This window comes from Dictyostelium purpureum (genome assembly GCF_000190715.1).
Source record: "Dictyostelium purpureum unplaced genomic scaffold DICPUscaffold_172, whole genome shotgun sequence".
NCBI classification, from domain to species: Eukaryota; Evosea; class Eumycetozoa; order Dictyosteliales; family Dictyosteliaceae; genus Dictyostelium; species Dictyostelium purpureum.
The window spans coordinates 48,432-64,124 of record NW_003519509.1 but is presented as its reverse complement, the minus strand read 5'-3'; the positions used below and the strand labels follow the sequence as shown (position 1 = coordinate 64,124).

The 15,693-nt window shown below is 24.0% G+C and overlaps 5 protein-coding genes across 5 annotated transcripts; 3 read left to right on the top strand and 2 right to left on the bottom strand.

Moving 5' to 3' along the window:
* Positions 1–968: 968 nt before the first annotated feature.
* Positions 969–8,870, top strand: DICPUDRAFT_94884 (uncharacterized protein; the record flags this gene model as incomplete). The annotated part of the gene is made up of 9 exons (XM_003289346.1): positions 969–1,082; positions 1,195–2,455; positions 2,546–3,060; positions 3,149–3,316; positions 4,571–4,575; positions 4,875–5,409; positions 5,521–6,301; positions 6,461–6,942; positions 7,024–8,870. The coding sequence occupies 9 exons, from the start codon at positions 969–971 to the stop codon at positions 8,734–8,736; spliced, it is 5,574 nt and encodes a 1,857-aa protein (XP_003289394.1). The 3' UTR covers positions 8,737–8,870.
* Positions 8,871–8,890: 20 nt separating this feature from the next.
* DICPUDRAFT_153759 (uncharacterized protein) lies at positions 8,891–9,505 on the bottom strand (the record flags this gene model as incomplete). Its single annotated transcript, XM_003289335.1, has 2 exons — positions 8,891–8,922; positions 9,316–9,505. 2 exons carry the CDS (start codon positions 9,503–9,505, stop codon positions 8,891–8,893), a joined length of 222 nt encoding a protein of 73 aa, XP_003289383.1.
* A 461-nt stretch (positions 9,506–9,966) lies between these two features.
* DICPUDRAFT_80155 (uncharacterized protein) lies at positions 9,967–12,219 on the top strand (the record flags this gene model as incomplete). Its single annotated transcript, XM_003289345.1, has 1 exon — positions 9,967–12,219. The coding sequence occupies one exon, from the start codon at positions 9,967–9,969 to the stop codon at positions 12,217–12,219; it is 2,253 nt and encodes a 750-aa protein (XP_003289393.1).
* Positions 12,220–12,493: 274 nt separating this feature from the next.
* On the bottom strand, positions 12,494–13,323 carry DICPUDRAFT_88483 (uncharacterized protein; the record flags this gene model as incomplete). Its single annotated transcript, XM_003289334.1, has 3 exons — positions 12,494–12,769; positions 12,831–13,142; positions 13,207–13,323. The coding sequence occupies 3 exons, from the start codon at positions 13,321–13,323 to the stop codon at positions 12,494–12,496; spliced, it is 705 nt and encodes a 234-aa protein (XP_003289382.1).
* A 1,367-nt stretch (positions 13,324–14,690) lies between these two features.
* DICPUDRAFT_153756 (uncharacterized protein) lies at positions 14,691–15,671 on the top strand (the record flags this gene model as incomplete). The annotated part of the gene is made up of 1 exon (XM_003289344.1): positions 14,691–15,671. The coding sequence occupies one exon, from the start codon at positions 14,691–14,693 to the stop codon at positions 15,669–15,671; it is 981 nt and encodes a 326-aa protein (XP_003289392.1).
* Positions 15,672–15,693: the final 22 nt, after the last annotated feature.

Genomic DNA, 15,693 nt, shown 5'->3' with positions numbered 1-15,693 from the left:
ACCCCATAGTGATTGTTTTTTAAAAATAATCACCATCTCCCACACAATAAAAGGATTATTTTATTATTTTGGGTTTAACTTTTTTAAATAAATAAAAAAATAAAATTAATCCAATTTTTATTTTTGGCTTTTTTTTTTATTCCTTTTACACATTTCCCAATTTTAACATACAACCACCATTACCCAATTCCCCCTTTAGGCACCCCAAATCTTTTTTTTGCAAATTTTTTTTTTCCCTATATCCCGGGGGGAATTTCTTATTGGCGGGTTTTTTTTATATATTCTTCAATATTAAAGGTCCTTTTCAATTTTTCTTTCAAAAAAAAGTAATTTAATTTTTTTTCATACACATAAAAATTTTTTTTTTTAAAATAATATCTATTTTTTATTTTGTGTTATTTTTTTTTTTATTTTTTTTTATTTTTTATTTTTTTTTTGGGTATATACCACATTTTTTTTTTATCTTACCCTTTTTTTTTTTTTTTTTTTTTTTTTTTCTTTTGTGTAAATATAATAAAATAAATAAATAATTTATTTTTTTTTATAAAAATAATTTTATTTTATTTTGTTTTATTTATTTTTATATTTTATATTTTTTATTAATTTAGAAATAAATATTAATTAATTATTTTCTATTTATTTTTTAAAATAATATCTCAAAAAAAAAAAAAAACTATCAAATAGAAGAAAAATCAAAGAAAAAAAAAATAGTAAAATAATTTTTTTTTAAAAATTAGAAAATAGGTTTTTTCAATTAACCACCACCCATCAAAAAAAAAAAAAAAAATCAAACAAACCTCAACAACATAACAATAATAGTGGTATTCATTGAATGTTGGAGATAAATAAATTATAGTTATAAATATAATATAATAACCTTGTAAATATTCACCAAAAAAAAAATAAAAAAAAAATAAATAAAATTTAAAAAAAACAACTCTGGAATAAAAGAATAAATTTATGGTAAAATGGATTTTGATGATGAATTAGAATTTATGACATTAAAAGAAGGAATTCTTTTGTTACAAGAAGATGGACAATTTGTAGATAAAAGAGTATCATTGGTTTCAGAAGCAGGATGTGTAATTCTGTATTATTCTCATACAAAGGTAATTTTTGATTTTTATATTTTTTAATATTTTTTTAATTTTTTTATTAATTACCTTATATTTACTTTTTATTTATTTAAAACAGAATAAAAGTTTTGAAACAGCAAATTTTTTATCAGTTGTTGGATGTATATTAAATCAAATGGAAAACAGCCAATTATTATTTGAATTGGTTGTATCAAATAATCACTCTTTGAAATTTCAATGTAACAATAATGAAGAAAAGCAACAATGGATAAAGCATTTATCAGAATACACCACTCCACCAAAGAATAAGTCTAGGGGCATCTCTTTACCAGACGTCAAAGTAAGCACATCTCCAGTTCATCATAGAAATTTTAATCAAAGCGCACCATCCTTGGTTTCAACTACAGTACATGATTATAATGATGATGATCAAAGATTTGGCAGTATTCAAAATCTATCAAATAATTCTTATGATGACGATGAAGAAAGGGAGGATGGTGAAGTGGAGCAAGAGGACGAGGATGAAAGCCAAGATGAAGACCAAGAGGATAGTGATTCTGAAGAGCAAGATGATGAAAGCAGCCTTTCTGAAGAGAGTGAGTCAAATGACGAATTTTATTATGACTATGAAAAGGAAAAGGAAAAACAATTAAAAAATGGTAATAAATCATCCACAACTGTTGGTACTATAAAATTAACATCATCATCAAACAATATTGCAACTCTACAACAAGACCAGCAACAAAAACCTTTAAAGTCATATCAATTTACAGAAGATGAATCATTTATAATTGAATTATTCCCAAATGTTGAAGTCTCAGTAATTTTAGATGCCTTAGAATTTTGTAGAGGTGATAGAGATGAAGTAATTGCATTATTGGCTTCACAAACCCGTCTTTCATACCAAGGTGATCTTAATGGTTTTTCACCAGTTAATAAAAAGAATGGCTTTGGTCAACACATAAAACAACAACAACAAGAAGAACAAGAAAAACAAAAACAACACTTAAAAGAACAAGAAGAACAAAATAAATTAAAAAAAGAATTAAAAGAAGATTTAAAACAATTAGAGTTAGAAGAAGAAGAAATAAATAAACAAATTAAGCAATTACAACAACAACAACAACAGCAACAAACTAGACCAAGAAATTTTAAAACACCAGAAACTTATCAAAAACCAAATTTCCTTAATAATTGTAATATTACTTTAAAGAATGATAGATCATGTGATTCATCAGAAAATGGATCATTAGAAGATGAGGTATCATTCGAAAATCATCACAATCAACTTCATTGTGAGCCAGTTAAAGTTTCAATAGCCCAAATTGAACCATCATTTGTTGCTTTAAATATTTCAAATGTTTCAATTGTAGATAATAGTAAAAATAATTCTTATAATAGTAATAGTAGTGGTAACAATAATCACTACAATCAACAACAACAACATCAACAACCCAAAAATTGTACAGTATCACCACCATCTTTTAAATCATATTCAACTTCATCTTTACCATCAACCTCATCAGTTTCATCGACCAATTCAACAAGTAATGTAAATAGAAAAAGCAATTGGTCTTATAAACCATCAACCTCAGTAGCATCATCATCATCATCAAACCATAACCAATCATCTGCCGCATCATCATTATCATCTTCACAAGAGAGATCATTATCATCCTCACAAGATCATTCATTATCATCATCACAAGATAGAAGCTATCATAGTAGTGTAAATAGTAGTTATAGTAATAGTCCAAGAGCAGCTTCATCACCAAACTCTTTAAGAAGCTCCCAAGAAAGACCAAATACACCAACCAGTTGGAAACCATTCACTAAATCTGGTGCAGCCTGGGATCTTTCAATCAAAATTAATGGTTTCTTTCAATTGGATGATCATATAGAATATAGAATTCATGTAATTTCAAATTCTAATGAATGGTTTGTTTTTAGAAGATATAATAATTTTTTGTTATTAGATAAAAAGGTAACCTATATTAATAATATTATAATTGATTATATCATCATATTAAAATATTAATATATTTTTCATTTTTCATTTTATTATAACAAAGCTAAAAAATTTAGGTATAATCGATAAAAAAGATATCGGTTTAACTTTACCACCAAAGAAATTAAAAGTAGCATCAAATCAAGTTGCAAAAGCAAGACAAGAACCACTCGAATCATACCTAGTATACTTGTTGTCCAATTATCAAGGTATTTTTTATAATAATAAAATAGTTAATGCTTTTTTAAATTCAGATTTAAATTCAAGTATAATTCAACATTATATGAATAAAGCATCAAATAAATAAAAATTAGATAAAAAAAAATAAAAAAGAAATAATCTTTTTTTTTTTTTTTTTTCATTTCAAAAAATATAGTTTTATAATTAATTTTATTTTAAAACCATATTAAAATAAAATTTAAATTTAATAATAATGTGGTGTTTTAAAGATCGCATCTGCAATATTTTTCAAGGACCCACAAAATTGAAATTTAAGAGGATTTCGAAAATGTAGTGTGGTGTGTGGGGTTTTTAATTATTGGATATGAAAAATTAAAATAAAACTATAGTATACTTTTATTTTGCAACATCTAAAAATGCTCTTTTTAGAAAGTAATTAAATTAATATAAAGGTATTTTTTATAATTGTTATTTTATTACTATAATTATTATTCTTTTATCAATAAAATAAAAATAAAATTAATTTTAATTTTAAGAAATAATTGGAATTTTATGGTAATAAACAAAAAAATGTGGATTATTTATCCCATAGAGTGTGAGTGGGTATGTAATTATCAAATGTGTGTGTGAATTTATTTGCCTTTTTTTTTCATGAAATTTATTTGAAATAAAAAATAATTTTAAAAAAAATTAAAAAAAAAAAAAAATTATATAAAATAAAATTTTTTTTTAAATTATTTTTAAAATTTATATTCAAAAATAAAAATAGAGTTTATATATTGTTTTATAGAAAATTATAAAGAATAATAAATAAAAAGTAATAAATAAAACCTGTATATTAGTTTATCTAACAAAGACTTCAAATAATCAAAAAAAAAAAAAAAAAAAAAAAAAAAAAGTGTATATAATAAAAGTAAGGCACCCAGTTGTTTTGTCTATGTGTTTTTTATAATTAAATTCAACTATTATACTTGTTATTTTTTATTTAAATAGCTTATAGTTATTTGAAATAATCAAAGATTCAAGTTAGATTATATTCTATATCTTTGTATTTGTGTATGTAGTAATATTAATTTTTTGTGTGTGTTTTTAATATTTTGTGTGTGAAAATTGTGTGTGGTTGTTTTATTTTTTGAATTATTTTTATTATTTAAAAATCGATTTAGAACAATTTTTATTGTTTTTTTTTTTTTTCTATTTTAATTTATAATAAAAATTATTTATATTTTACTTTTTTTTTTTTTTTTTTTATATTTTATTTTATATTCGCATAAATAAAATTCTAATAGAATCTTTTACACTTTAGCCATTGTAAAAAATTAATAATCATTATAGTTTTAAACAAACAAACAAATAAATAAAATAACCATCTAGCCAAATAAATAATAACTAAATAACTTATAGATAATCCATGTATTTTTAAATTAAATAATAATAATTATTTTTTTAAAATATTTTCAAATAAATAAAAAAATTTAAAAATAAAATAAAATTCAAATAATTAATAGTTTTTATTTTTTATTTTTTTTGTTTAAATAAAATTATATAATAAATTTTATATAATTATATTTAAAATAACAACTGGCAACTACAAATAATAATAACAATAGTAATAATAATAACCACAATAATACAATATTAAATGCCGCTTCAATTAAGGGATTAAGGAATAGGAGCCACAGTGCATCGTTAATAGTGGAGACTTCACCAACAAAGAAAAAGTTTTCACAACCACAGTCACAATCACAATCACAATCACAACTACAACCACAACCACAATCACAAAATAATAATCTTTCATATCAACATAAAACACCCGATAAATCCAATGCAATCTTTAAATCATCACCAAATTTCGATACACCAACGTCAAATATGTCACAATTAAATTTATCATCTCAATCATGTTTTTCTAATAATAGTAGTTCTGCAGCAGATTTTAATAGTTATATAGATGCCAAATTATTAGAAGAAAGTAATTATTATAAAAATTTCAATAGTAATAGCAATAATAATAAAGAGCCAATAAGGGATAAAGAGGTTATAGTTGATAAAGAAAATAATAAAGATAACAATAAGGAAAATAATAAAGAGAATAATAATAAAGAAAATAATAATAAAGAGAATAATAATACTAAAGAGGTAGTAAAAGAAAGGGTTGATATAAAGGACAATGATGGTTATAGCAACAATAGTTTAAATAATAGTCCAAGTAGTGGTAAAAAAGAATTTATTAAAGAAGTTTTAAAAGAAGAGATTATAGCGGATAGTAAACAACCACAAAATGAAAATAATAATAATAATAATATGAATAATAACAATATTCCTAATAATAATAATGGCAATATTAGAGTTAAAAAGACAGTTTTTAAAAATTTATTAGAATTTATCAGAAAACCAAATTTTTCAGTAATGTTTGGGTTCAGTCCCATATATTTTGTAGAGTCATTATTTATTGTAATGTTAATCTACTTATTTTCAAAATTTGTATTTAAAGAGGTATCGATTTATGTTGTATCTATATTTGCCATTTATTTTGTATTGTATTTTGATAATCGATATCAAATATTAAATAAATTAAGTTCTAATAATAATAGTAGAGGTGATAAAACAGAAAATAGTAATATTGATAATAATAATAACAATAGTAACAGTGATAATCAAATTAATAGTGATAATAATCATAAATATAATAAATATATATCAAGTCCAGAAATTGCAAAAGATATTAAATCAAGAATTAGCTTTTATGAAAATACCAGTAGTTCTAATTTAATTGGCGGCACTCTATCTTTATCAAATGTAAATAGTGTTAATGGTACACCAATCGCTGCTTCACCAGCCATCAGTAACTCTAGTGCTGGAAGTAGTGGTGTTGGTGTTAATGGTAATGGTAATGGCGGCGGCAGTATTGGCAATGGTAGTGGCTTAACTAAAGAAAATAGTAGTAGCAATTTAATTAATAATAGCAATATAATGAATATCAAGACTCATACTCGATCTTCATCTGGCGGAGTTAGTGGCCATCAACCCCAAAGTGCTCCAGGCAGTTTTTCTTATTCACTTTCTTCTACTCCATCACCATCACCCTCATTTTCTTCTCACAGTATATTTTATTCAACTTTTCCAACTCATTCATTCACTGATCTTGACCAATCATCAACCTATCGAACTAGAACTTTTGGAAATTCATCAGTTATCAATAGAAAAAGCCTACCACCAGAATATTATAATCAATATTTTAATTATTTACCACACGAAAAATCACAACAACAGTTACAGCAACAGTTACTACAACAGCAACAACATCAACAACATTCTCAAACCCAAACACCACAAGCACCACAAACACCACAAACACCATCCTCCTTCAATGCTGATGATGGTGATATAGTTAATATCAGTCAAGATCATGATAATAGTTTGTTTTCTGAGGATAATAACCTTATCGATTCGGATCAAGATGATCAACAGTCACAATCATCACATTCCTCAAATTCTTCATCGCAACAACAATTACTTTCATCCAATGTTGATGAAACTAAACAAGAGTTATCACAGTTGGAAAATACAAATAAAGTTAAAAGTACAATTACCAAATTTAGTAAATTATCAAGTGGTATTGAAGAGAAATTAGATTGGGCACTTTCTCAATTTTCATTATCACCCTCTAGATCTGTAAGTTAATCATTTAAATATATCTAATTCATTTATAATTAAATATATATTAATGCTTTTTTCTAATTTTTATTATTATAGTGTCATTCAGTAACAGTTTATGGTTCATCCATTGTATTAATTGGTGGGGAAGGTATAAATGAAAACTTGGTACAATTTATTGACGTTGAAAGAAATTTATCAATTTCACCAAAAGTTACAGGAGGTAAAGTTGGTCCAGAAACTATATATTCCCATGATTATTGTAGAGTTGGTAATAAGTTTTATTTGTTTGGTGGCTTTGTTGGGGGTAAATTATCAAATAAAGTCTATGTATTAACTATAATGGATGATTCAACAGTCCATTGGTCAATGCCACGTATAAGCGGAAATTTACAACCATCTGCTAGATATGGTCACACATTCACAAGATATGGAAACAAGTTTTTATTATTTGGCGGTAATGATGGTGAACAATGTTTAAATGATTTACACTCTCTAGATCCAGAAACAATGTCATGGTCATCAATTACATCAGCTAAAGGTACTCCACCTATCGAGCGTTTTGGTCATACAAGTACGATATTAGGTGAAAAATTAATAGTGTTTGGAGGCTCAAGTGGATCAAATAAGAATGGCAGTTCTACAGTTAAAGATTTGAATGATATGCATGTACTCTCATTATGTGATGGTTATCAATGGCAACAAGTTACTTTTAATAACCTTAGTGGAGAAATTCCTTGCGAACGTTCTTTCCATTGTTCCACAAGAGTTGGTAGAAATATAGTAATGGTGGCAGGTAAAGCTAAAGATGGTACTCCATTAAAAGATGTTTGGGTATTGTCTTATCGAATGCAATGGTCCAAGGTTACCGGTACTCAATTTACTCCACGTTCTCATTTTGGTTTAATTAAAAATGGCAGTAAATTATTTGTTTTGGGTGGTAAAGGAAGGGATTCTAATGGTGCAACTACTATATTGGATGATGTTTGGTTTGTAAATACAGTTACTTTACCAATCACATCAAGTGTAACTTTAATTAATTACCCAGACATCAAGATTGATAAAGAAATTGGTAAAGGCCATTTCTCGAAGGTATTGAAAGGCAACTGGAAAGGCAAGGATGTAGCTGTTAAAAAATTAAATTCAATTAAAGATAAAGGTCGTGAAGAAATGATGACAGAGTTCAAAGCAGAGGTAGAGCTATTGGGATCACTTCAACACCCAAACTTGGTGACATGTTATGGCTATTCTTTAAATCCAATGTGCATAGTAATGGAATTTCTCCCTACTGGCAACTTGTTTGAACTAATTCATTCAAAGGAGCAAAAGTTGGATTCTGCTTTAATTTTACAAATTGCTTTTGATATAGCACGTGGCATGGCACATTTACATAGCCGTAATATTATTCATAGGGATTTAAAATCAAGTAATCTTTTAATGGATAAGCACTTCAACATAAAAATAGCAGATTTAGGTATAGCAAGAGAAACATCTTTCACTCAAACAATGACAACTATTGGTACTGTTGCATGGACAGCTCCAGAAATTTTAAGACACGAAAATTACAATCAAAAAGCAGATGTTTATAGTTATGGTATCGTTTTGTGGGAACTTTTAACTGGTGAGGAACCATACGAAGGTATCCCTCCAATGAATGCTGGCATTTTAGTAGCTTCCAAAGGTTTAAGACCAGAACTTCCTGAAAATTGTGATCCAAATTGGAAAAAATTAGTAGTATGGTGTTGGTCAGAAGATCCAAACAAGAGACCATCTTTCGAAGAAGTTACAAATTATTTAACTAAGACATTTTAAAAAAAAAAAAAAAAAAAAAAAAAAAAATAATAACAACCTATTTATTTATTTATTAATTAATTATAATTTTATATTTATTTATTTATTTATTTTATAAAAAAAGTAAAAGAGAATAAAAGAAATTTTAAAATTTTAAAAAAAAAAAAATAAATGTTTATATTCTTATTAATTTAGTATTATAATAAACTAAAATAAAAAAAATCTACATTCACAACAACCTAATTCTATTAAAAAAAAATTAGTATGCATAATTTACAAGATAGTTATCTTTCATAACTACAATCAAATAGTAAAAGAACTAAATCACCAATTAAAAATAAATAAGTTTAACAAAATACAATTAAATTCATCTATTAACAAAATATCGCTATCAAATGATCAATATTTAAAACCAATCCACAACATACTTAAAGTAATTTACTCAGTTTATAAATTAAAATTCAATGAGTCGAATCTATTCAAACCAATTAAATACTATATATACTTTAAAGAAAAGTCTAGATATGGAAAAAGTTTTTACAAATAGAGAATTAAATAGAAAATTATATGTATTGATTATAATTAATTTATTGATTTTACAATAAGATTGATCCAATGAACCAGTTAGCTTGTTATTGCTTAAATCTAATGAGTAAATACCATTTGTCTTATCATTTGGATATACGGGCAAAACCTGGTCAGCGATTTGATTAAAACTAATATCTACAGTGGGAACATTGATCAAAAGATCATAGGCATGTATCAAAGCACCAAAGCTAGAGTTTGTCATCTTAAACATTGAAAGACTTGATGGTACTGAAGAGAATTGAAATTGCTGATGTATAAAACCAAACAATCTAAATTGTTAACAAATACTTTTAATTTTTTTCAATTATAAATCAATTATTTTGTTGTGGTGTTTGTGTGGATTATTGTTGTTTTTATTTTTTTAATATTAGTAATCATTTTGAGTCCAGAATTAATAATATTTTGATATTAATAAAATTTTTTTTTTTATTAATTTTATTTTTTTTATTTTTATTTTTAATAATTATCATAAATAGTTATAATTTAAACTTTTTTCAAATATATATTATTGGTATACCATATAGTTAAAAATTTCTTAAAATTAAAAAAATTTTTAAAATAATTTTTATTTTTTTAAAATTTAATTTTTTTTTAAATTTTTTTTGTTTTTAATTTAATATTTTTTTTTTTTGAAGTTTTTTTTTTTTTTTTTTATAACACACCATGGATAGTAATAAAAGAAAAAAAGATGATATTACAAACAATAACACAAATAATAATACCAATATTTTAAAAAAATATAAAAGTACTGATAGTTCAGACTTTGATGATATAAATACATCATCGAATACACCAGGTTTGGTTTTTTCATTGAATAAGGATACTAATAGCGGTGAAACTGCATTCTGGAAGATATTTAGAAATAAGGTATTATTCAAATTAATATTTTCAAATTTTATATTCAAAGAATTATTCAGTTATGATGATTTAATAGGTGCAAAATATATTCTCAGCAGGTTTAGTAATGGTGAAGCAATTATTAGGGATAAGATAAAAAGTAGAAACTATGTACTGAAAGACTATGATGATGTAGTTAAAATTATAGTTTCAATTAAAAAAGATACCAAAGAGAATAGAGAATTCTATAGGCAATTGTTTTCAATATTTCCTTACTATGAAAGAGATAGCACAGGTGATTCTAGAAATTTCAGTAACTATCCATTTTGGATACAATTAATTATCAACATAAACAATAATCCTGCACTCATTGAATACACTGAACGATTTCAAATAGATAAAAGAAATATTTCATCACTAATGGATATAAGGGTGGATGGTCTCGAGAAATTGAATGATAAACTCAAGACGAAGCTTTTTTTAAAATCAGGTGGTACCTCGAATATTGGCGATCTTTCAATAGATGAGGTCATTAGGTATTTTAAATATTCAGAAAAATTCAAAGCCCTAATCAAAATTTACAAGTATGTCATCGCTCAAAATCACACAACAAAAAAAAAGCACAGCAATATAATACAACAACTAAATCACCAACTTGAATCAAATAACTTTAATAAAATACAATTAAAATCAACTATTAACTCAATATCATTATCAAATGATCAATATTTAAAACCAATAATCCACAACATACTTAAAGTACTATATTCAGTTTATAAAATAAACTTCAATGATCCAATCCTAATAAAACCAATTAAATACTATATATACTTTAAAGAAAAGTCAAGATTCGAACTCGTTTTTTCTACGAAAAGAAAATTAAAAAAGTCAAAATACTATCACAAGCTACTCACAGTTATAAATAGTGACCATTGTATTGAATATCAAAAAAACCTAATTAAAAAGATATCAGAAAAAAAAAGAGCTTGGCAAGTGGAAGACAAGATCTGTTTTGAACAGGCCATTATTTCAACCAATAATTTAGAACTAATTGATCATATGTACAAACATTTCAAAAAAATATTTTCTTTTATTGGTGACATTATGCTATTAATCACAAAAACCGAAGTACTAGACTACTTTTTCAATAACCATCAAAAATTAATGTTTTATGACAATAATCCCCTTTGGAAGTACGTTAACAAACAAATTTTGTGCCATTTCGAACAATTAATGAAGAGTATTTCAAGAAAGTTTTCTATTCCTATAAGATTGGAATACTCTGATTCCAATGAAAATAAAGAAACTTTAGAAAAATTCAAAAGAGCACTCAACAATCCAACACTTTATATATTTGAAAGCAATGAATATTATCCCCCAAACTCTATTAATAGATATGCTAGATATTTAAATACTAGTTTGTTAGAAAATAATCAGGATTTCGCAATTTCGATCTTAAAAGAACATATAGAAGTAAATGGTAGTTCAGAATGCATCGATATAATACCAATTTTAGACCAACTAAAATTAAAAAACACCTACAAATTTCTATACTGGATTTTTCAAGATGTTTCAGACCAATATATCCAATCAAATATATCACAACAAAATTTTACAATTAAAACAGGAATTAATAAAACAAATAATCAAAAATATGAAATTAAAATCGAAAGGTTTAGTGTTTGGGGTGAAGAGCGGCCACAATATATCAGCAGAAATTTTGAATTTTTATACCTATTGTACCAAGGAAATCGTTTAAATGCCGTATTCCCGCTATTAAATTCAGATTTAGATCTAAAAGAAGATATATTTAAAATAATGGAAATGGGAATTAGAACCCACCTCTTTTTAAATTTTATTGACCATTTATCAAACTCAGATTTCGAAAATAGAAATTTTGACGGACCATTAATAGCATCAGCAACTCAAGGTTTAATTCCTATTTTCAAAATTATTGCCGAATCTAAAAATGAACATTTAAAGAAATCAGTTTTTAATGATGAAAAATTAAAAATGTTAGAATCCTATGCAAAGAAAGCAAAAAGTTTTTTTCCTCTATTTAATAAAATTTCAAATTAATTTTATTAAAAGATTCAGTGCCTATTAATAATCCAATATTAAAATAAAAATAAAATAAAAATAAAAACAAAAATAAAAATTTTAAATATATCAAATCAAAGACTATTTTTTTATTTTTTGCATTATCTCTTATTATTGAAATAATTTTATAAATTTACAAAAAAAAGGTTTCCAATTCACTCTTCAGGTAGAAAGTAATTTAAAAAATTATAATTAAATTTTAAAAAAGAAATTATAAAATTTACTTTATTTTTATGTACATATTTTTATTTGTTTACCATCCTAATGTTTTTAATGTTAAAATACTTGCTAAAGTTACAGTGACATTATCCCATTCAGCAAAAAATGGTAATGATTCGACAAATGCTGAAACCATACATGTTATAAAAAGAGATGGAACTATTGAAACAACTGGTGTGACTAAAAAACTACTTAAAATATTTAAAATGATATATGTACCTATAAATGAACAAATAAAGAATCCTGTGGTTCCAACATAGGTTTTACTTCTATTGTATGGCAATCTTCTTTTACCATATAAAATACCAGTCTTTATAAAAGTATAAGTATATGTGTATATCTATTGTTTTATAACTAATTGAATTACTTACGATTGCAGAACAACCATCACCTATTGATAAAATTAATATTGAAATTAAACCAATTGGAGAGTCAAACCAATAATACATTGTTAGAATTGCAATTAATAAGCCATATGCAACTGGTCCTTTTAATAGCTCACTTGGTTTGCCTGATCTTGACATTGAATTAACAGTTTTGGGGTCATGAATAATTCCTAAGCCGATTAATGAAAACTGAAATGCAAAAACTGCAGGAACCATACCCATTATAAATCTTGAATAATAACTATCTGGATATAACCTCCATGATATTGTATAAACCATACCTATAGCTGTGTGTATCTACTAAATATAAATATTTAATATATTCCTATAAAACCTATAAATATAATAATTTAATAATTACCATTTTTCTCGATATTTCGCTTGAAACTATATTTTTATCTTTTAAAAATTGAATTGTTTTTAAAATGGACAAACATATCATTGATGATTGTAAAAATGGTATAACCAACTGCTGCATCTTGTATTATTTATTGTTTAAAAATAAATTTTATTAATTAAAAAATTGAAAGATAAAAAAAAAAAAAAAAATCTAAAAAAATTAAAAAAATTTTAAAAAATAAAATTTGGAACTAAAAAAAATTAAATAAAATTATATTTTAGTGTTATTTTTATAATATTAAAAAACCCATTTTTATATGTTTTATTATTATAAAAAATAAATTCTTTAAAATCTAAAACAATACTATATATATATATTTTAATTTGTGTGGTTAAAAACAGATAAATATTTTTAAACTAAAAAATAAAAAAATATGTAATAAGATAAATTATTAACAATATCAATAATTAATAAAAGGTTTTTGTATTAATTTAAAAAATTATAAAATTAAATTTATAATTCAAAAAATTAGATCAATTCTTTTAATTTTTTTTTAAAAGATAAAAATAGTCAAATTTACATGATGATTGTTTTTTTTTACCAAACAACCCACACAACCCAAATAAATTTTTTTAATAATTTATATATCTGTGAATATGTATGTGGGGTAAATAAATATGTCTTGATAAATATAATGAATAAAAAAAAAAACCAAACCAAAAAAAAAAAAAAAGAAAAAGAAAGAAAAAAAGTGAAAACAATTTTAATTTAGTTTTATACCACACACCCACACACTATACACACAAAAACACAGCACACACATACACGCTCTAATCAAAATTAAAATAAATAATTTTTTATTATTTTTAATAATTATTTTAAAGTAGTGGCACTGTTTGTATAATTTTTTAAAAAAAAAAAACAAACTATTTTAAAAATAACAACCATATTAGACTACTACTGTACTAAATCACTCTTTGTATGTATAAAATAGGAGAGTTTTTTTTTTTCTTTTTTTTTAAATTATTTTTTTTATTTCTTTTTTTTTTAAATTAATTTAAAAAATTATTTGTTTTTTTTTTCTTACAAATTTATAAATAATAAATAATATTTTTTTATTTCTTATTATTATCGTATCTTAAAAATAATTGTTTTTCTTTTTTTATTTTTTTTTTTTTTATTTTTTTTTTTTATGTTTTTTTTAAAAAATCACTAATTTATAAATTTTTAAATATAAATATATCAATCTATAAATCTATTATTTTTTCCATTTATCCTATATTTCAGGAAATTACAAAACTATAACTTAATTCAAACAATTTTATATTAATAATATTATTTTTATTTTATATTTTTATTATATTTTTTTTTTTATTTTATTTTTTTTTTTTTTTTAATCATTTTATCTTTTTATTTTTTTTTATCTTTTTATTTATTTTTATTATAATAATAAACTTACTCGCACTAATAATTTTATCTGTGAATAACAATAAAAAGATAAATAAATGGAAGTAGAAACAATTCCCTCTTTAAATGGAGCATCAAAAGATGATACAGAAAATAGTATTTTAGAAAAAGCAAACGAACATCAAAAAGATGAAATAAAAGATATTAGTGAAAATGATAGAAAAGATTTGGATATAAATGAGAGTGAAAAAGAAAAAGAAAGAGAAAAGGAAAAGGAAAAAGAAAAAGAAAAAGAAAAAGAAAAGGAAATCGAAAATGAAAAAGAAAAAGAAAAGGAAAAGGAAAAGGAAAAAGAAAAAGAAAAAGAAAGAGAAAGGGAAAGAGATAGGGAAAGGGAAAGGGAAAGAGAATATGAAAAACAAAGGGAAAGAGAGAGAGAAAGGGAAAAAGAAAGAGAATATGAAAAACAAAGGGAAAGAGAACAAGAGAGGGAAAGAAGTCGAGAGTGGGAGAGAGAAAGAGAAAGAGAAAAAGAAGAATATGAAAACTCAAAATCATCAGATAGAATGGATTATGAAGAAAATGACAATAAAAAAACTAATAATAATAATAATAATACTAATAACTATAACAACGCTAAAAACAAACCAAATACAAGAGATTACAATGATGAAGATAATTATAATAACAATGACTCTAGAGACTATCAATATGAAAAAACCAACAATAATAACAACAATCAATCTCAATCCCAATCGCCTATTGATGATAGTGAGTCAACAATAAATATACTAAACCAACTAAACAATATTCCAAGAGATAATAAAAATAGAGACTCAACTTCATCTGAAACCCTTTCATCTGGCGATTTATTTGTAAATAGAAATATTAAAATAAGCAACATTGGTCTTCCAACATCAAATAATTCAAATCATAGAAACAATAGTTTAACATCTGTTATAGACGACGATGAAATGGATGATGATACCGATAACTTTTCAAATGATAAATCACTTGGAAGTTCCAGAAGGAGAAGCCCAAATCCCACAGATCATCATCATGATACAATGATCACATAAATACAAATAACTTCACCAATGC